At 59.1% G+C, this 20,985-nt stretch overlaps 1 protein-coding gene across 11 annotated transcripts in view; it reads right to left on the bottom strand.

The window, feature by feature from the left end:
- Positions 1-2,399: 2,399 nt before the first annotated feature.
- TNK2 (tyrosine kinase non receptor 2) overlaps positions 2,400-20,985 on the bottom strand; it is a gene marked incomplete at its 3' end in the record, with an annotated part of 41,579 nt that continues 22,993 nt past the window's right edge. For 3 of the 11 annotated variants that reach the window (XM_082654236.1, XM_082654230.1, XM_082654231.1), the window contains exons 3-16: positions 20,586-20,656; positions 18,506-18,727; positions 17,220-17,372; positions 16,439-16,716; positions 14,856-14,982; positions 14,305-14,451; positions 14,129-14,223; positions 8,954-9,148; positions 7,466-7,557; positions 6,736-6,855; positions 4,736-6,081; positions 4,539-4,634; positions 4,242-4,369; positions 2,400-3,204 (exon numbers count right to left, since the gene is read on the bottom strand). In XM_082654236.1, the coding sequence (XP_082510362.1) occupies positions 3,198-3,204; positions 4,242-4,369; positions 4,539-4,634; positions 4,736-6,081; positions 6,736-6,855; positions 7,466-7,557; positions 8,954-9,148; positions 14,129-14,223; positions 14,305-14,451; positions 14,856-14,982; positions 16,439-16,716; positions 17,220-17,372; positions 18,506-18,727; positions 20,586-20,656 (3,077 nt within the window). Of the gene's footprint in view, positions 3,205-4,237; positions 4,370-4,472; positions 4,506-4,538; positions 4,635-4,735; positions 6,082-6,735; positions 6,856-7,465; positions 7,558-8,953; positions 9,149-14,128; positions 14,224-14,304; positions 14,452-14,855; positions 14,983-16,438; positions 16,717-17,219; positions 17,373-18,505; positions 18,728-20,585; positions 20,657-20,985 lie in introns of those variants that run through there. The other 8 variants (XM_082654234.1, XM_082654232.1, XM_082654233.1 and 5 more) reach the window with 7 other exon arrangements.

The raw sequence follows: 20,985 nt of genomic DNA, 5'->3' as shown, positions 1-20,985 counted from the left end.
TTTCCTTGTTTCTGGCAAAAGAGATCAAGTTGGAGGATCGTGTTATAATTTAGTGTGCCATTAAGAGGCCATTGTTCTCGGTCCCCCAGTTTACACTGAGGCCAAGCCGTGTTACAAAAGAAAATGAGCCTCTTCTTTTTGAGATTTTTCAGGGTCAAATTTTTCCTGTTCCTGAGGATACAGCCGAGGGGTGAGTCTGAGGGAGGCTCCCAAGACGTACCAGAACCCATTCTTAGCCTGTTTGCCGTAGAATGGGGGTACTGAGAGTCACCAGCTGACAGAAAGCGTCCCCTTTGTGCCAGTGATCTCTTCGTGCGACTAAGGCACAAAATGGGCCGGCCATCCCAACAATCGCGTCCGACTATGAGAGGTGACCCCTGAGCGTGCGACTAAGGCACCATGCGACTCGGGCAGGGAAAGAAAGAAAAGAGAGATTCCCAGGACCCACTGTTTGGCAATTCCCTGAAACGTGAAAAGGCACTCCTGGGATGGCTCAGAGGCAACACCTAGGCCCCTGTAAGTCAACCTGGACTGAGAAAAAGGGGAAAGTTAACAGAGAAGACAGGCTGAGGAATCTGCCTTGTAGTCCTGCCAGGAAGGCGGCGGCCAAGGGGAGGGGGGCTCAGTGTTTTGCTTGAATCAATATGTACCCCATGGTGCACGGAAGTTGTCTTACTGGGGGGGGGGGGCAGAAGCTGTAACAGCCTTGGCTGTTTCGTGACCCCCCCATCCTTTCATGGGAGTCTTCAAGCGGCAGGCACCCTAATGGCTTTTAAATGCCTGACCCGAGCCAGCACAGTACCAATCGGCCTAGTCCTTAGTCAGAAAGAAGACAGAGGGAACCTCACCCATTCTGGGCGGCAGTCACTGGGGCAAAGTGAGCCGTGGAGCCTTCAGAACACACCAGGGCGTGGCCCTGGCCAGAGTTCCTCTGCTGCTTCCCCCGCAGCTTGCTTGTTCACAGAGGGTCCCAAGAAATGAGGAGAGGAGGCTGGGGAGGAGATCCCCCAAGAGGTGTCCCCGTATGGGCCACCAAAATGTCGTGGTCCGAGCGCAGGTTGGAGGAAGAATTTCCAGACACGAAGTATTTTAGAAAACGGTGAGTTTATTGAGAACAAAGAGCAGAGCCGAGTTAGTGAGGGGCGCTGCCAATACAGCGGGCCAACTTCCCGATAGACCAGGGAGAGCCGACCCCCTTTGTGGGCTAGTAGCCAACTTTTATAGCCTCAAGACAAAGAAATTCCTGCTGGCAGGATGGCATTAGGTGATTGGTCAGGATGCTACAAGGTTATGACATGGTGATCATTTTGCCTAATACGGAGCTGGGGGGCTGCCCGGTTTAGACTAGGAGAGCCCATGGCAACAGTTGCCATGGGGGTTTGGTTAATTCCAGAATTTTTGTCCTGTGCCCTTGATGTAGGGCTCCACAGAAGCTATTAATAGGTAGCGTATAGAAAAGGAAATATAAATGGCCCAACTTATGTTTTAAATGTTTATTCATTCATTAGAGGAATGCAATTAAAACTATCAAGACACCATTTTCCACGTGTCATACCGTCAAAAATCAGAAAGCTTTGGTACCACATGGAAAGCTCTCACACACTGGTGGCTGTAACATCGGGAAGAGCCTCCTCTGTGGGGAGAAAACTTTCCCAACTGGCAGGATCCCTCATTAGCCACACACACCCTAACTGAGGAGCGCTGCTTCTGGGAACTCATCCTTCAGACTGCCTTGCAAGTAAGGAATAACCCACATTCGCCATTTATTGATGCAATGGCTATAACTGCAAAGGACTGGAAACAACCAAATATCCCTCCATCAAAAGGGGCCTGGTTAGATAGATTATCGTAAAACCCTATCCATGCAACCCTAAACAAGAGTTCTTTCAGTAAGGCCATGGAGCTCTTCAAAATAGTGAAGAAAATTAGAAACACACGGGAAACTGATGTTAAAGGCAGCCTCTGGAGAGGAGAGGTGGCAGCTGGCTGGGGAATTTCACTGTATACTCTTTAGTACCTTCTGAATTTTGAACCATGTGAATTATTAGCTATTCAGAAAAAGAAACTTAAAATACTTATACATATTGAGTCCTTCCATGTTATGAAAGTTTCTGGCTTAGCTCCCACTAATTGAGTTACTGTACTCTGTCCTGCGGTATATCCTGCCTCATGGAACATCAGAGATAAAACCTAGGGGCTCTGAGTCATGTGGGGCTCTGCCCACTGCCAGCCCCGGAAAGGGAGAGACCTGTTAGGGTCAACCAGGCCTGCACTTCCCCCACTCCGTCAACAGGTGGCGCTACAGGGCCTGTGGCCTGGGACAGATGGCAGTGGCTTGGGGAGCCCAGGAGCCTCGGGGTGCTGACCAAGAGGCAAAGAAGCAGGCAGACACAAATTAGTAACATAAAATAGAAACTAACTTTATTTCTCTGGAAGAAGCAGATATTCATAGCCGGGGCAGAAACTTTGGCAAGAGGCTGGTGGGAAAACAAAGAACAGCACAGGGGAAGAGCTGGGTCAGAGGAAGCACTGGTGTCCCTCCAGGGCAGCTGCCCCCTTGGTCTCCTTCCAACCCTGGGGCCTTGGGCCCTGGTCCCTGCCAGAGAACGATCTGGCACCCTAGCTCTGCTACCTGAGCCACCTCAGGCTATTTCCAGGCACAAGATCCTAACACCAGCCAAGTCCCATAACATGTCCATAGTGAGGCCACAAGTCACATTCCGTCCGACACCCCAACTGCCGCCAGGGGCTCCCTGGGGAGGGCCCCCGCCCCACGCCCTGGGTGCTGGCCCACCTTTCTGCATGGCCAACACATCCTCCCTGCCCGGGGTCAAGCCTGGCTTCCCCGCCGCCAGGGCCTGGCAACACATTTCAGCTGCAGGCCCCACCAGGGACTGAAGCCAGAGGCAGGTCAGCCACAGGGCCTTCTGAGGCCACCCCCAGGCCTGCCTACAAGAGGCTCCCTCCTGCACCTCGGCTGGGTGCACTGAGAGCTCCGAAGTTGCAGGGACAGCGCTGGGTGAGGGAGGGACAGGCAAGGCGGGGCTCCCAGCCTCCTGCTGCCTTGGCCTCGCTCTGCCACTGGGGGCAGCAGGTGCAGCAGGTCCTCCAGGCCTGGCAGGGCGTCTCCCCACCCTCGTCAGATGGACAGGCTCAAATGATTCCTTCGGGGCAGATCCTCTGGGTCTCCAGACATCTCAGCGCCTAAAGGATGGGAAACCACCAGAAAGCCCTTCCATCAACAGGGGTCGCTGCAACAGAGTATGGAATGTCCAGTGTGGGTGGGTGCGAGAGGGGCCTCTCAGGGTCAGCCAAATCGGTTGAAAACTGGTGGTTCTAGGCACTAATTTTGGAATTTAGCAACCTGGGATGACTTCTTTAATAAACTAAGAATAAGACACCAGCAGTATCGTGTTTTAGAGTAACTGATGCAAATCAGTAAGAATAACCACGAGGTAATGGCCAACGTTCAGCGATGGCGTCCCACGGGCCAGACACTTGCTGTGCGGTGCATCCCTCATTAATTCTCCTAACCAGTTCTACGAGGTAGGCACTATCATTTACACACGTTTTACAGATGAGGACCCTGAGAGGTCAGGGAAGGAGCATAAGCGGACGCCACGTGGGATCAGAAGGCTGGGCTCCAGCTCCAGCTGTCTGCCGCCAGAGGAATCCAACACACCCACCCCGCCAGCGCCCCCCAGGGAAGGATTTCACTTTTTGACTTGATAAAACTTTCATTTGTATGTATTTATACTCTACATCAAGTATGTTATTTATATATCTATATATTGTGTTATATATACACGTACATATTTTTTATAGGAAAGTAATGGATTTTTTTTTGATTAGACATTCCTTTAAAAAGGCATTAAATCTTTGTTACTTTAAACTGAAATAGGAAATGAAGAGGTGAGAGAGATTTGTTTAAACCACTGGATCCTAAACTGCTGCTCACTGGAGCCCGGTCAGGAAGCAAGCCCCCTGCAACCAGAGAGGCTCCAATTCCTTTTACTCATTAGCTTGTTTGAACAAAGCGCCTGTGAAGTCTAGATAAACGTGCTTAGGAGAAGCTGTTTTCTCCGAGAACTGTCTGTGTCCTGGGATCGGGACCCCTTTCCCTCCTCCCGCCTGGAGCCCTGTGTCTGGCCGTGTGTGGCTGTGAGCTGTTGGCTTTTCCCAGAGTGACTGCTCCAGGACACCCCGGGGACAGGAAGGTGGCTGGGGCAAGGTCTGCTCACTTGTGGTGGGCTGGGCCGCAGGAGCCCAGCAGGTGGCAGCCAGCCTGCTCCAAGTTCCAGTCGAACATTTCCAGCACTTTGTGGCACTCGCCTCGTGGCCGCAGACCCAAACCAAAGAGCTGCTCCACCTGAGGAGCAGAGGGTGGTGCCGTGGGACACACTGGGGCCAAGGGGTGCTGGACCAGGGCGGGACAGAGGAGAGTGAGGGTGGGGGCAGGGAGCGGGAGGGTTGGAGGAGAGCCGCAGAACCAGTCTTCAGGGTCCCTGAAAGCCAGAGTGGGCAGGAGGTGGTGGTACCTTCAGATACTGGGCAGCCCTCTGCACGCTCCAGCTGTGGCTCTGCAGGGCCGCCTGGCACTCCTCTGTGGTCACCCCATGCACCATGGCCTGCAGCTGGGCACACCCACCCACCTGTCAGCACCACTTGGGCCCCTTCCTCTGGGTCCCTCGGGCCCCTGCCCCTCCTCGCCCTGTTAGCCTGGCCCACTACTCACCATCTGGATCTTCTCTGCTGGCCGTCCAGCCTCTGGCCCGTCCCCGGGGCAGCCCCTCTGTGGCAGCCGAGCAGCGGCCCTCAGGGCTGGCAGCTGGGCCCCTGAGTTGCTGGTGTTGGTGGAGAAGTTAGCCTTGGGGTCTGGGGCAGCCTGAGGCATTGGTCGAACGGTGGCAGTGGGGGCAGCAGGAGCTGAGATGCCGGGAGGGGGCAGCAGCAGGGGCACAGGCATGGGGGTCGGCTCTTCGGGGCTCCGGGTCTCACGCAGGAAGCGCTGGTAGCGCTCCAGGTAGGGTGGGCGCTCAGGCAGCAGGTAGTAGTGGGTGCTGCTGACCTTCTTGCCATCACGGACGATGGGTAAGATGCAGGGGCCAGCCCGGGGGCCAGGTGCCTGGATCACCTGGGGTGTGGCATACTTGGGGTCTGAGGCGAAGCTCTGGGTGGTGGGCATGGTCTTCCCAGGTGAGCTGGAGAGCCGGGGTGGCAGCGGGGAGCTGCCGCGTGGCACCAAGGGGCTGGGGGTCCTGGAGCCTTGTGGGGACAGGGGCTCCCGGGGTGGTACCCGCGGAGGGGAGGCAGGTCCAGGCCACCGCCCCGTCTCCTCCTCGCCCGAGGGGGCTGGAGACAGCTCCCCACGTGGGCGTGTCGGCCTCGGGGGGATGGGCACACGAGGGGGCACCTGGGGCTTGTCGTCGCCCACCGGGCTTGGCGAGGGGACCAGAGAGCCGGCCGGGACCTGTAGCTGCCGCATGCACTCCTGCTGCAGCGCCTGGAAGATCTCTGCGGTCTGGGCTGAGTTGGGCGGCTTGCCCCCACCCTGAGGCGGGAGGAACAGGTTGTCCTCCAGGGCAGGGAAGAGCCGCGCTGGCTCAGGCACAAAGGCGTAATTGGTCTCGCCCTGACTGGGCCCAGCAGAGAGCCCTGCACTCACGAGGGTGCTGTTGATGGAGCAGACCTCAAAGTCATCCTCATCCTGGGCCACGTCATCGTAGGCAGGAGGCGGGGGCAGCGGGCGCGCATCCCAGTCCACCACCGGCGTGGGATGCAGGGGCCGGGGCAGGGCCCGCGAGGGGCTCTGCGGCGGGGTCTTGTCCAGCAAGGAGCAGGCATCCATGGCCAGCTGCGCCAGTGAGGGCGCACAGGGCCGTGGGGCCGGGACCACGGGCTCCTCACCGAAGTCGATGAGCGTGACCTCACTGCTCCCGTGGCCCGCTTTGGTGCCCGGCACCCGGGCAGAGGGCTTCGCGAGCCACAGCCCACGGGGCAGTCCTGGCTTCCGCAGGCCCAGCCTCTTGAAGTCGCTGGACAGGGGGTCTTGGTCCTCACTCACAGGGTCGTAGGTTGGTTCTGCGATGGAAGGTAGACCCCAACAGGGAGGCGGCGTCAGGCAGGCCGATGGGGAAGGTGGGGTGTGGGGAAGACAGCCCACCAACTCCCCACTCCCAATTCCCCCAGAGGTCAGCCCTCAACCGCCAGAATTCTCTGCACACCCAGACCCCATTCAACAGGAGGGCAGAACCTGTGCCGGTGGTTGGCAGCCCTCTATGGGGCCTGGCGAGCCCCTCCCTCCATTTCAGCTAGACCAAGAACACCCCACACCTGCCTGCCTGACACTCCTCCATCAACACAAGATCCCATATACCCCGGCTCCTGAGCCCTGGTTAGTAATCCCTACCCCATTACGGCACACCATTAGTGCAGGCAGGGGGCTATGGGCCATCTCCCACCATCAAGGGCAATAGGAGCTATCCTTAGAGAGGACAGAGCTCCTGATCAACTGGCATAAAGCCCGGACACGGCCTCGGCAGGTCCCAAAGGAAGTGAGGCAGGGCCAGGCAATGGCGGACAGTGGCAGAGTGGGTGCCAGGACCACACTCTTGTTCCCGAAGCCCAGGCTTTTGGGGGTTGGGGGAGAGGCAGGCATGCCGGGCCAGGTCAGCGGCAAAAGCTCACAGCACACACCCACTTCCCCTCCCACCCCGGCCAGCTGGGGCTCTGTACCTTCCAGGAGGAGAGAAATGAGAGGAGAGAGGGGGCGGGGGCGGGGGCCAAGGCACCAAGAGCAGCCCCACTTACTCTGAGTGAAGATGGCAGGCTGAGGAGGGCGAGGTGGAGGTTCCCCTGCGAGAAAGGTCATGCGGAGAGTAGAGGGGGCAGAGCAAGGACAAGGGAGGGGAGACAGAGTCAGACAAGAGGGCAGAGTGTGGAGGGGGGAGGCGGGGGAGAGGGAGAGGGAGAGGGAGAGAGAGGGAGAGAGAGGGAGAGAGAGAGAGAGAGAGAGAGAGAGAGAGATGTGAAAAGGGGCAAGTGAATGCACAAACCCAGCAGCAATGGGAAGCAATGGGGCGGCAGGATGGGAAAACTATGTTCCGGAGCGACAGGCCCTGGATCCGGGACATGGATGAGGCTCCTGGCCAAGATGGAGCCCGTGGGGTGGTTTTGGCAGGAGAGGAGAGCAGGATTAGGGGGAGCGAGGAGAGCCAGGATCTGAGCACGGCGGGAAGGAGGAGGGAGGAGGGAAGCTGAGCAGGCAGGCCAGTGCGGGCCAGACCGAGGATGCCCACCTCGGCGGATACAGCTGCCTCTTGCCGTCCGCCCCACGCCCAGCCGGAGCCAGGGACACAGCTGTCCCCATGCTGCCCTGACCCAGCCAGCTCGGGGTGGCCTGAGGAGACAGCATCCCTTCCCGGGCAGCTGATGAACTAGGGGACCAGGGCTTGGGGGCCCTTACTTTTCACCCTGCCCAGATGCTGGGTGGGTCTGGAGGTGCTCAGTTCCACACTCAGCAGGTCAGGAGGGTCCATGGGGTTTCCCAGATACAGTCTGTGGGGAGAGACGCAGGTCAGAGATGGGTAAGGGTGTGGGGCGGCGGCAGTGAGGGCACCCTGGAGGAGGTGCTGGGCCTGTCCCCTGGGGTCAGGCAGAGGACAGAACCACGTCATCCAAGCCCCTTGCAGACGCAGGCCTGGAGCCCAGGACTTCTGACCCTGGTAGCTCCCTTCTGTAGATCTAGCAGGAACCAGGGGAGGGTACAGTGGAGAGGGGGCAGAGAAAGAACTCCTGACTGTAGGCTGAAAAACCTAGGACTGTAGGAGCTCCAAGGACACCCCAAAAGGGCAGAGCTGGCCCTCTGTAACCCCAAGGCACCCCAACCCATGCCCAGCAGCCACCTGCTGGCACACTCTCTTCTCTCCTGCCAGGCCCTGAGGCGTCTGGGCCACAATGCCCCAGCCAGGGTGGACAGGAGGCATCCTTCTGCCCCACTGCCAGGAGGTAGGGTATGGGCCGGGCTACCGCCATGCTCCCAATTCACCTGCAACCCCTGTGCCAACTCTCAGCATCTGGGACGTAGTTACTGGGGCTGATTACAGCCCAGAGGAATGGGGCTGGGCTGGCCATGGCACGCCAGGAGCAGGGCAGAGGGTGCCGGGCCGCCTACTGGAAGGTGTCTGCCTTCTCCGGCCCCAGCTCTCTCAGGCCCTCGCCTGGCTCCTGTGAGGCAAGAGACGGGCACCCTCCCAGGGCTCAGCGTTCTGGTGTGCGGGGCAGGGGGTGAAGGGCCTGCTGCGCCACGCCCCCGGGGCAGAAGCCTGTCAGAAGTCAGAGGAGAGAGCGCTGCCCGGAAGCCCCGTGCTGCCAGCACAGAGGCTCGGAGGCCCAGCAGGAGGAGCTCCAAGTGGCACCCTCGGGCGGGGCCCCCAGGAAATGACTAATTCTCCTGTGTATCCTCCCCAGATGCCCCCCACCCCATGACCTCGTCTTTTCACTTAAAGGAGGCTGAACCCCCCTCCCAGGTACAGAGTGAGCAGGCAGGTGGGCACTCTGAAGTTTCCCCGTAGGGAGCTTTTTCTGCACCTTGCACCCCTGGGCCTGAGCCAGCAGCTCCCATCTCCAGGACTCAGGTCCTACCAGCAGGAGAAGGGAAACTGCCACCCAAGTGCTGGGGATCATGAGCAGCTTTCCTACTGAACTGCTTCCAAAGGCTGTTCCCAAGTCCATTCTCCTAAAGCCAGTGTGCCAGGGGGGCTTAAGGTGTGCACCCTGGAGGCCATTTATCCTTTGAAGCTCCAACCCCAGTTCTGCCGACAAGGAAAAGCTGCTGAACAAGAGACCCTTGGCCCACGGCTGTAACTGGGACCTTGGAGGCCCGGAGAGCCTGCATGCCCAGAGAGGGGCTGCTGGCCCTGGAGCCCCCAGGCGGGACCCTGCCAGTACTCACTCATCGATCCTGTCAGGGAAGCCCCAGCAGTGCCGGGGGTCACTGTCACCATGCCCTGTGTGAATGAAGCTGTTCTGCAGGGGCTGGCTGATGTCCTGGGCTGACAGGCCGGCCACAGAGGTTACCACGTTGCGAGGGAAGGGCCCCACGCACAGCGTCCGTGTGTTCTGCCCACGCCACCAGTAATTCTCAGCCCTGTGCAACAGAGATGACATGGTGAACACCAGGGAGTGGTGGGACAGTCCCAAGGACTGGGACCCTTTTTACACCAAGCTCTCTTTAGCCGTGGTATCTGACCACTTTGGCAGGAGGGAGCACAAGGGCTAAAGGCCCAGGATCAGAGTAGCCTGCCACCAGCCCACCTCCTCCCAGCAGTCCCCCAGGACCTGCCAGTCACCCAGTACAGGGCCTGGTATTTGCACGCAGCCTTACCCTAAGTGCCCTAGGTGGGTCAGACAGCTTTTCCTACAGTTTACAAATACGGAAACAGGTTCAAACAAGTGACATGACTTGCCTACAGTTACCAGAAAGAGTACAGCAGATCCAGGATTCAAATCCAGTTGTTAATCCGTGAAGCCAGCGCCCTTCTCACAATACCACCTTGCCTCCCTCCTCGCCTGGCAAGGCCTAAGCCCTAGTCCTCTCCTAGCCACCCGATCTCACTCTTCAACCCAGTTCCAGGAGTTCTGAGCTACAACGGCCCAAGGGAGAACCATGGCCTTAGGACTGGGCTTGGGGCCAAGCCCTCCTACCACAATCCCATCTCCTGCAGTCAGCCCTCCAAGTTTTGGAAGCACCTGGGGCAACCCACGCTATCACATCACCAGTTTACACATCTCCAGTGCCTTCCACCACCTCCTGCCAGGACCGTGGGACCCCCACTCTGGCCCCCATCCACCTCCTTGGGAGGAGAGCTCCACTCTTGTCTTCAACAAGGGGTCCAGAAGGGAACCCAGCCTCCCAGCGTGGCTGGACTATGGGACCACCAGCCCCTCGCTCTGACCTCAGACACAGAATCTGTTGGCACAGCCTAAGTCCAGGCCTGGGGTGGGGGTGGGAGCCGGGCCAGGTGGGCAAGAAAGAACAGAGCACCCTCCTGGACGCTTCCAATGCCCCAAATCCAACAGGCCACGAGGCTCCTGCATCTGCTGGGATCACGCACACCTGAGGACAGGCACAGAAGCTGGGCTAAGGCGGAGGTGGTGACAGCCTCGTGCTGCTGCTGCAGCGGACGTGTGTGGCACCAAGCTGCGTCCGCTCACTGTCAGCCCCCCACCTGCACATCACCTGTCCACAGCGGGAGCACAAAGAAAGGCTTCCTCCAAGCTGCAGCCAGACCAGAGGGGTTGGGGGAGGTGGAGGCTGGAAGGAGGCAGCGAGGCCCGAACACCTGGACCCCCCTCCGTGAGGTGATGTGGCCACTGGGCCAGTGTGACCCCCAAAGAGCCTGTCCCAGAGACCTAACGTCGAACCCCACAAACACAGCAATCCTTGGGGAGCCAAGAGGCGTGCAGGGGGAGGGACAAGAGCCCAGCCTCCTTGTCAGCAAGGCTGCTGACCAGCCACCACAGACACAGCAACCCTGTGATTACCACCCAGCCCCCCTGGGTGGGAAGGGCAGGAAAGGAAGGAAGAAGGGAGGACAACACCCGGAAGGGACAAAGCCCATCCAAAAATAGCAGGGCCATTCCAAAGAGAGAAACGTCTCCCCCCCCACACACCCCACACCCCCAGGCCGGCTGAGGCCAAGGAGGCAGGGTGGGGAGCCCCTGGCCCCCAGACCCCGATGCTGCTCTCACCCAACACCCATGGGCCCCCTGGGTCCCACGGGCCCCTCCACGGAACAGGCTCAGACACCAAGCCCATGGCTGGACGCTAGACTCTGCTCTCCACACCTCTTCAGAGATGCTCGTTAACTGAGGTAGAGAAGCAGTGCAGAGCGGAACAGACTCGCGTCCAAGGCCAGGTTTATGCCGTGACCACACCCTCCCAGTGGATCCTGAGCAAGACCAGATGGGCAGGAGGTCACTCCCTCTGCTCCCTTCCTTTTGCTAACAGACCCTCACTCGGAAGCCTCCTCTGGACCCACTTCTGAGAGCAAGAGCAGAGCCAAGCCTACCTCTCTGTTACAGGTATGGCCAAGGCTAGAGCCAGGCCCAGAAGGAAGGGCTCCCTTTATCACTGCTGGGAGTCCTCACATCAAGTCTCAAAAAAGGAGGTGGGAGGTGAGGGGCAGGAGGCACGACAGCCCTTGCTACTGGGGAAGGAGAGTGGGGAGTGCAGAGTATGTATAAGAAAGACCCCCTTGGGAATGACATCCCAAGCACGGAAGCAGCTTCCTCCCAACGAGGGTCAATTACAACTCCCGAGATGGCCAACGTTACGTCACGCTGCCCACTGGTCCCCCTCCAAGGCTCAGTGGGGCGGAGATACCAGCAGCCCAGAGAGGACCAGACCAGCCCTTCCCACCCAGCCTGCTCTGGCCACACCTCCCTTCCCCTTCCAAGAACAGCCCAGAGACTCCATGGCAAGTGGAGGGCACAGTCCCCGCAGCAAAGACAGGCACCTCCAGCAGGCTGCCCGACAGCATCCTGGGACAGGCAAGATGTGAAGCAGCACCTGGGAACCACCGAAGGCTGCCCCAGCTCTCCTGGGGACCAGCCTCTGGAAACCTCAGCCCATTATCCCAGTTCTGGCTTAGGCAGCCCAGAAATGGCTGACAAATGTGGCTTAAACATTCTGCTCAAAACACTACCCCACGCACTTCTCTCCAGGTGTCCCCGGCAGCCCCTGGCCCTGAGGGACAGCACACCCCCTTTGCTTCCCCCTCTCCCACCCACCACAGGAAGCAAAGGCTCCAGGGACCAGGCCAGGCCAAGGACCTACACATGGATTTCAAAATCTCTGTCCCCCTTTTCTGGTTTGTGAAAACAGAACATCAAAGTTCTGTCAGCCATCCCAGCCTCCAAAGAAGACCCCCTGGAAAAGAGTGGTCATCATCTGTCCCTCACAGTCTAGACAGAGCCTCGCAAGCTTGGCTCACGGGACATCTGGTGTCCTCTCTCTGCCCGCCGCCTGGTACCCCGAGAAGCCCTGAGTCTAAAGAATCAGTCAGAGCCAGGGACAAGGGTGCTCCAGACTCTGGCTAGGAGACAGCTTCTGCAAGAAGAAATCCCAGTCTAACAGAAGAGCACAGATACGAGACAGCTGAGAGCCAGGCTGCTAAAGGAAGATGGAGAAACAGACCGAGACCCACACGTACAAACCCAGACCCAAAGGGACACCCACGAACAGAGCCCACCCACCCGGAGACACGGAGACAGAGCCAGACAAACACACACACTTGCGGCACCAAGGAAACAAGGGGGCATTTAAAGCTCTGGTGCCACCGACACACAGGCCCACTCCCAAAGCCTCACCGGCTGTCATGCCTCCTGCCCCTCACCTCCCACCTCCTGAGTAGCTCCAGGGACCTGCGGCAGGCACTGTGGTCCAAGTCGGCCGGTGGCCCTGGAGGAAGAACCCAGCAAGCCCACACTGGCAGGCAGTGGCGGTGGAGCCAGCAGATGGGCCAACCCAAGCCTGTGATGAAAGGGCGGGGCAGGGCCCGCCCACGGTGGCCTCCCAGGAGGAGCGGCTCCCCTCTCCCCTCCTGTTCCCCGCCTCACCCCAGTGGTGACCCAGGTTGCCAGCTCCAGAGACAAACGCCCCAGAAACACACAAAGCTCCTGAGTCACCCCTACTGAGAGCAAGGGATGAGGGAAGTAAAGACCTGGGGACTACAGGGCACAAGAGGGCTCAGGTCCAGGGCCGTCTGGCTCCTGGAGGTGGGAATGGCTGTAGGCTCAGATTCTAGCTGAAGGTCCTGCCATGCACCTCCAGAAGGGCCCCCAGCCCAATCTTCCTATTTCCAGAATGCTCCCCAGACTGCCACGCCTGCATTCCCTGCCCTGGCCCCTTAGCTCCAAACCACACACCACGTATTCCTTCCTGTCCTCCAGGCTTCTCTCCTAGCAGCTTTCCAGCTTTCTGTCCACCACCACTAACTCCCCAACCATACCTCCCCCCGCCCAACTTGCTAGGATGTCATTCTTAATTCACAGATACTGGGCCCGAACGTGAGGGGAGCCCCAGCCTGAGGAGGAGATGCTGGGGCCACAGCGCGTGCAGGCCATGCTCCCCCACAGCCAGCCCGGGCTCCAGGGCCTACCCTGTCAGTCTGACTCAGACCCAGAAACACTCCCTCTCAACAACCCCCCATGAGGCACAAGGTTTATCCAAAGGTCCCAGACCCCCCAACCTGAAGTCCAGGTAGGAAGGGCTCCGTGGGAAGTCCCTGCCTGGCTCTGAGTCAGAGGGGCTGGGAGTGCGGGGGATTTCCTCAGCCTCGCTCCTCTTCCGGGTCCTCCGTGCTCACCCCCTACCCCAAAGGCACCTCTAGCCTGCCCCACCGCAATCAGCTTCTCAGACACCCTGGGGATGAGATAACAGAGGGTGGCCTGAGCGGTAGGGGGGCCTCCACAGCAGGCAGGCTTGAACTTTGGGGGCTCCAGGTGGGAGACCTGACTCAGGAGAGGCTGCCTGCAGGCAGACACTTGTTGCCAGGTGTGAGGGGGATTGAGGGGGCAGGAATAGAGACCCTGTGAGGGCAGCCCGGGGACAAAATGGCCAGGTGGGAGGCCCAGCAGAGGACGGAGGAGAGCCCTGGGAAGGCAGAGGCTGCCAGGAAGAGGCAGGGCTGCTTGGGGCTACTGAAGGGCACCCAGGTGGGAGTCCAGAGTCCTTATCCTGGGAGGAGAGGAAAGAGGTGGGGCAGGGGAGGATAAGAGGAGGAATGTCCAGGAGTCCCAGCTGGGCCCCGAGGCCAGGCTGCTCCACTTCCTACACCCCACCATTACGGCAGTGAGGCCCCAACCCACAGAGCCAGCACTGGAGCCTGGTGGGAAAAGGGTGACAGAGGAGACGCTAGGCAGGGAAACCCCCCTGCGAGCCACCGCACCTGCATACTTAACCCCAAGCACTCAGGAGGACCCAGGCCTGCCCTCTCCTCTTGCTGCAGGAGCCCTGAGAGGGGCTGTTGCCATGGGGACCTGAGAGGCAGAACGGCTCTGGGCCCCAGGCCCAACCAGTCTGCGCCCTTCACAGCGGTGCAGGCACAGCCCCCGCGCTCCCTACCTCCCCTCAATGACGGTGATGACATCGTTCATCTGGATGTGCAGCTTGTCTGATTCCTCAAAGTCCTGAAGGGCCCGCATGTCAGTGGGCTGGGCCTGGGGGCAGAGACAGGTCACTAACCACCTCAGGCTGACACCTGCTCGATACCCCTGCCCCGGGGGCAGATCTGCCCTCACCTCCAGCAGGAAGTCTCTCAGTGCCACAAAGGTGGGTCTGTCCTCTGGCTTGTGAGCCCAGCACTGAACCATGACATTGTAGATGTCCTGGGGGCAGTCCTCGGGCCGGGGCAGACGCTCCCCCTCCTTGTCAATCTTATGCAGGATCTGGTGGTGGGGAGGTGCAGTTTGAGGACAAGCAGAGCACCCGGCTCTTCACCACTCATCTTCCCCCCAGCCCACGGAACAGCTGGAACTGCTGGCCGCCATGCCTGTACCCCAAAGAAGAGCTCTGCCTGTGCCCTGGGCCTCTGACCCTTACGCCTAGGTCTGGGGCCTCTGAACAGGGGGCCGTGGCAAAGGAGGACTGCGAAAAAGCCCAGGCCGGCCTGTTCCTGACCACTGGGGGCCGTGCTCTTTGCTCAGCTTACCTGAGGGTGTCAGGCAGACACAGGGCAAGGGAGACAGGGATTCCAACAGGTAGGAGCCAGTTCCAACAGGGCCAGGTTGGGAGACAAGGATCAAATCAACCCCCAGCCACGCTGTGGGGAGCATAGCCCCAGCCCCCTCACCTGACTGCCATTGAGGCCAATCCAGGGCTCCTGGCCATAGGTGAACATCTCCCACAGCGTGACCCCAAACATCCAGGTGTCGCTGGCATGGGAGAAGGTGCGAGTCTTCAGGCTCTCAGGGGCACACCTGGCAGAGGCAGGGGTCAAGCAGAAGGCCTCTCAGAGCACCCCCACCCCCTGCATCAGCGCCAGTGGACCCCAAATGCTCATGCACAAGTGTGCCGTTGCCCCGCATGCCCAGCTTCACAGTAGGTGCTGGGGGCGCAGTGTGAAGTTAAGGACTTCTTAACTACGGGGTGCACAGACTTGGACAAGATTGTCTCTGCTCAGGTCTTTTTTCCACACGCGGCCTGGGGTGGGGAGAGGAGGATGTTCCCATGTCAGGGAAAGGAAGAAGGTCAGCAGCTCCAGAAGGGGCAAAAAGTGGGGTGGGATAAGATCTCAGGCTGTTTTCTAATTGTGGTGGGAGGATGACAATTTCCAGATTTGGGGCAGGATCCTAGGATTTAGGTCATTTCAGCAGGAAGGTGTGGGTGGGAAATCTGGATAGGGCCTGGGGAAGAACCAAAATGGGTGGGAACAGTCACAGTCGCTTTCCTCATCCCACACACTCTCTGGAGCTCCCTCTTGGGTAAGGAAGAAAAATGGTACTGCAGGGAAGCTAACAAAGGGTATTCATTCCACGGTGGACTGAGGCACGGGGAGTGAGGAGGAAGCCGCCCTCGATGGAGAATCAGAGATACCTCATGGGACTGGAGAGCTGGCCCTGCCACTCAAAGGGCGTGGGACCCAGGGAAAGTTACCCAAGAGCTCTAAGCCCCACGTTCGTCATCTGTGAAATGGGAATAACAATAATCTGCTCACTTCACAGGATTGTTTTAAGAGGGCTGCATAAAAAAAGGTGACCTTATAATTTACCATTCAAACCAGGACGCCTGAGTATGAAAGGAGGTGCTATTAATTACTCCAGGACATCAGGCATGATCCAGGATGTGTGATCATCCTAGATATTAAGTTAGTAATTAATTAGGGGTGACCGTACATCCTGGGTTAGAGGGTTTTCTGGCAACCAGAACTGGACCGACTCCTCCCACCCCAAAGCAAGGAGATGACACTCCTTCAGGAGCCTCTGACAGCAGAGGATCATGATGGTCTCAGCACACGATAAGCTCACACAGGGGCCAGGGCAGGGTCAGGTACCACCCCAGTGTGCAGGTGAACATCCCTCGTCAGTCTACAAGGCCCTGCCTGCCCCCAGCTCTACCTGGGACACGCTTAGCAGCCAGTCTCTGCCTGGCTAACTTCTCCTGGTATTTCAGGAGCTTAAAACTGCGTCTTCCAGGAAGCCTTAATGTGTCCCACAGCACTTATCCCTGTGCACCCTAGCAGCTGGCACGTGGGCCCCTGAGAATTACTGGATGGGTAAGTGAATGGATGGGCACACAACAAGGGCACCCCAGGCCCAGAAGAGACAAGGGCTGGTGGGTGTATGGAAGGCCCTGGAAGCTCTGAAGCCTGGGTGTGTAGGGACCGGGTGTGGGGGGTGGTCCAGGCCCCGCGAGCCGGCAGCGCCTGCCCCTCACCAGGCAAAGGGCACCTTGCGGTGCTCCTGCATGACGTAGTGGTCGTCATTCTGGGGTAGTGCTCGCATCAGCCCGAAGTCCCCGATCTTGACCAGGTCACGGGTGGCCAACAGCAGATTGCGGGCGGCCAGGTCACGGTGAATAAAGCGCTTGGACTCCAGGTAGCCCATGCCCTCAGCCACCTGCACAGCGTAGCGGCTCAGGGTACCCAGGAGGAAGTGGCCCTGATGCTTGCGCAGCCGGTCCAACAACGATCCCAGAGGTGCCAGCTCTGTCACCTGAGGCCACGGAGGAGGAAGGAGGAATAAGCACGGCTGAGCCCTGCTCCTCCCTCAGCTCCTTCCCTCAAGGCCTGCCAGAGCCGTGCTCCATGCTCCTCCCTGGCCTGTCCTCCAGGGACCTCTAGGAATCCTACAGCTTCCCAAGCCTCTCCCCTCTAGGGAACATGGGAAACCGAGGCCCAGAAGAGCAACCCAAAGAGGCTCAGGTTAGCAAATGCCAAACACTAAACTCTGGGACCGGCCCCTCCCGTGGGTGCAACGCTCTGCCAGTGAACACAAGCCAAACCCAGAGAGACGGAAGTGAGCTCCAGCGGACACCAGGGTCGGTCAGTACTGGGGCAGGCCTGTGAGCCCCCTTGCCACATCAGGTGGGGGACCAAAGCAGGATCTGGAGGACCTCTGACCTTCGTCAGGATGGAGGGAGTAACCACAGCACAGGCAGGAGGTGAGGGGCACAGGGTCTTCCCTGCCGCCATCCCCCTTCTGCCCACAGCACTCACCATCTTCATGGGCGGCGTGAGCACCACACCATAGAGGCGAATGAGGTTGCGGTGGTCAAGCGAGTGCATGGCATTGACCTCCCGGATGAAGTCATCCATGGCCTCTGGCTGGCTCAGCACATCAGGCTTCAGGCACTTCACAGCCACACTCACCTGGCCAGAGTGGGGCTGCAGAGAGTCAGGACAGGCCCCAGCCTCCACACTCCGGGCTAGCCTGCTCCCCACTCCAGCCTCAGACCTGCTCATCGGGTGAGTGAGCGTGTCCCAGGGGCCTGTGGCCTGGCAGGGGGAGGGCAGCTTACCCCAACAGCCATGAGCCGGGCCTCCCCTTCCTGCGGGAGTGCCCAAGTTAAGTGGCAACCGCAAGGTAAGAGATGACCGGTGCAATGACGGAATATTAAAATGTTATGATAAGAAATGTTTTTGGTGTAGAAGTAAAATGCTTTAAATATAATGCCATAAAACTAATCTGTGGTGACAGAAATCAAAAGAGTGGCTTCCCTTGAAGGGAGGTGATACTCAGTGGAAGAGGCATGAGGGAGCCTTCTCGGATGACAGAGATGTTCCACACCAGTGGTCTCCAACCTTTTTGGCCCCAGGGACGGGTTCGTGGAAGACGGTTTTTCCACAGACTGGGATGGGGCGGGGCTGGATATGAGGGTTCAGGCGCTAACGCAAGCGATGGGGAACGGCAGATGAAGCTCGCTCAATTGCCCACCACTCACCGCCTGCCGTGCGGCCCGGTTCCTAACAGGCTGTGGACCGGTCCCGGTCCACGGCCCGGGGGCTGGGGACCCCTGTTCTACATCACAATCTGGGCAGTGGTCACACGGGCCCATGCATATGTGAAAAGTCACTGAGCTGTACACTCAAGAACTGTATGCTTTACTGCACACACGCTATCTTTCCCTCCGGGGAAAATTTTTTAAATACAATACTAAGATGAAAGGGCAAGCGTTAAAAAGTTGTATCTAAAATTTGTATCTTAAAGAAATTCAACAAAATGTCTGAAGGGGAAAAAAGGTGTAAGTGCTAACTCTGCTTCCTCTGAGTGGTGGGTTACAGGCTTTTTTTTGTTTTTCTTATTTTTAAGTCTCCAAACTTTTATGATCATTAGTTTTATAACTGAAAAAAGGAACATGTGTCTAGTTAACCCTGAGCACGGACTCCAGGGTGAGCCACTTTGGACCTGTCCCCAGCCCCCTTCACATCCCAGCAGAGGGGACAGATCCGCCTCAGAGAGCAGAGCAGGGCCTGCCACGCCCCACAGGACCCAGAGAGCTCACCGTCTTCCCCGAGGGGGCGTCCCACTCGCCCCTGCGCACCACGCCAAAGGAGCCATCTCCCAGCTTCTCAAAGAGATGCAGGTCCTTCTCCCCAATGAGGCAGGTGAGGCTCTGCAGGGACCCCTCTGCTGCTGGGCCTCCGGGGGTGGGTGAGGTCTTCCGGAAGGTGCTCTGAGAGTGATGAGGGGGGAACTCAGCCTCCAGCCGCTTTCCACTGAACACCTGTTTGAAGGCAGCCAGGGGCCAGATGGAACCCTGAGGCCCCAGAGCCAGTCATTCAGCCCTGCCCCACTGGGTCCTTGGCGAGGCCGCCAGACAGGTCGTGGCTTTGCCAAACTTCTGGGGGGCGGCCTGGCTGGAGGCCCACGCCCCCTCCTGACCACACCTCCAAACGGGCACCCACGGCCTCGGTGTGGCCTCGGGCTGCAGTCCCACCCCCAGCTGTGGGGTCAGGGATAGCCCAAAGCCCGGCACCACCTCTGCCCCCCTCCCTGCTCTGTACCCCTACCCAGCACAGACTCCAGCCCCTCACCCGAGCAGATGGGCAGGAGCCCTAGGGGCCCTTGCAAACACCTCCTGTCCATTTTTAGCCCTGGCCCCGTCTCTGGGTTGCCCATTTGGCGCTGTCTGTCTCCACCCTCCCCAGGGAGTCGGCTGCTCTTCATCCTGCCTGGGGAGAGGATAATTTGAGCCTGAGGTTGGACCGTGAGTGTGTATGGGGGTGCAGATGAAGCAAGGCCTTGCCGGGGAAGGGCCTGGGAAGACAGCTGGGCTTCTGGAGGGAGGCCTAGAGCTGAGGGCTCAGAAAGAAGGAAGGTTGGAGAGGACTCTGCGGCCTGGGCTGGAGAGGGAAGGGGCCAAGGGTCAGGGGACAGGAGGGAAGCCCTGAGGGTCAGAGCGGCCCTGTCAGTTTGACTTGGCCACCCTACCGGGGCATGCAAAGCCTCGGCTTCAGGCGGCACCCTCTGCCCAGTTGGTCCCTGCCCCCAAGGTCGGCAGAGCCTTGTCTGTGTGGGGTGAAGGGGTCTCCAGTCTGAGGGCCTCTTCTGGCCGCTGCTCCGTCCTTCCTCCCAGCAACTGGCATCCCTTCCATTTGCAAGCAGTGTTCAGCTGACAAGGTCCTTCACAGCCTTTTTCTCAAGGGACCCTCCCCAAGGCCCCGTGAGGTGAGCTGGGCAAGTGCGGCTGGCACTGCCTTACTGGCCACATGCCTCAAGTCTGGAGCGGTCAACCGACTGGCCCGGGGACATCCTGTGAGTCGGTGGTAGCTCCAAGGCCCCCTGAATCCTGCACACCGCGTGGCTCTTCCCTCCTGCCTTCGCCCGCCCCAACACACCCATCCTCCCCTAAAACCTGGGCAAGGGACCAGGACAGTGTCCCCAGAAAAGGCCACAGGATCCCAAGAGACAGCCCCTTGCCAGATCACAGCCAGGAAATCTCTGCGGCCCAATCCCAGATCCAGCTGTTCTGCACTGCCCGCCCCTCTCCCCAGCCCTGAGGCCAGAAGTGGGGGGAAGGCCCGGCTGGTTCACTTCCTCTCACATTGTCTTCCAGACAATGGGCAAAGTTCCCCTGAGTCAGACCTGGGACTCACCACTCCAGAGACCCAAATTAGGGCAACGGGGTGGGGGCGGGCCTTAGGGAAGGAAGCTGTCAGTGGGGCCCGGTGACCAGAGAAACCTTCCACAGACTAGGGAGGTGCGGGATGAGGGAAGCAAAGACGTCCTGGGTCCAGACGGTCCCACCGCCCCACACTGGACACCGGCCCCAACACTTAGGCAAAGCGAGGGCTCAAGTTACAGCACACTTGTCAACAAGCGCCTGTTCCATGCCCGGCACCACTGCCTGGCGGGAGGGGACGTGAAGCCAAGGCTACACACAGGCCACTCAGTGCCGTCTCCAGCGGAGACAGACGCTTAGCCAGGCAGCTCTACAAGCACCCTGCCCGATAAGACCCCGGAGGTGGGAGGTCTGTACAAACTGTGAGATTATACTGCGGGGAGTGGGGGAAGGCTCTCAGGATGACAACAGAGGAGGCCCCAGTGAGCTACCCCTCCCACGTCCCTCCCTGTCCACCCACCTTGCTCATCCAGGACTTGCGTTTGCACATGGCCTTCCTCCTCTTCACAGCCTCCCACAGCCGCCGCTGGCCTGCGGGGAGGAAGGGGAACCCGTGCTGTTAAGGCGCTCACACCCCCAAGAGGCTGCTGCCCATCGCAGGCTTCCTCGGTCACCCTGGGGGGAGTCCACCACTAGACACTGCCCAGCACGATGACACCAAGGAAACAAGCCATCCCCACCAACCAGGGGCTGCCATTAACCAGATGGTCACTGCATTCCACTTCTAGGCAATTCTTCTCGAACCGGATGGAGGTATTTAACCACCAAAATTGAACAGTAGTGCTCTTATGCCAACTCTCAAGAAAAAATAAATAAATCAAGGTAACGGACAGAATTTCCCCAATTTTGAGTTTTTCTCC

The sequence above is a fragment of the Grampus griseus genome, assembly GCF_964374135.1.
Source record: "Grampus griseus genome assembly, chromosome: 5".
NCBI lineage: Eukaryota > Metazoa > Chordata > Mammalia > Artiodactyla > Delphinidae > Grampus > Grampus griseus.
Note: the sequence above shows the minus strand (reverse complement) of the source record. Positions and strands in the feature narration are given on the sequence as shown.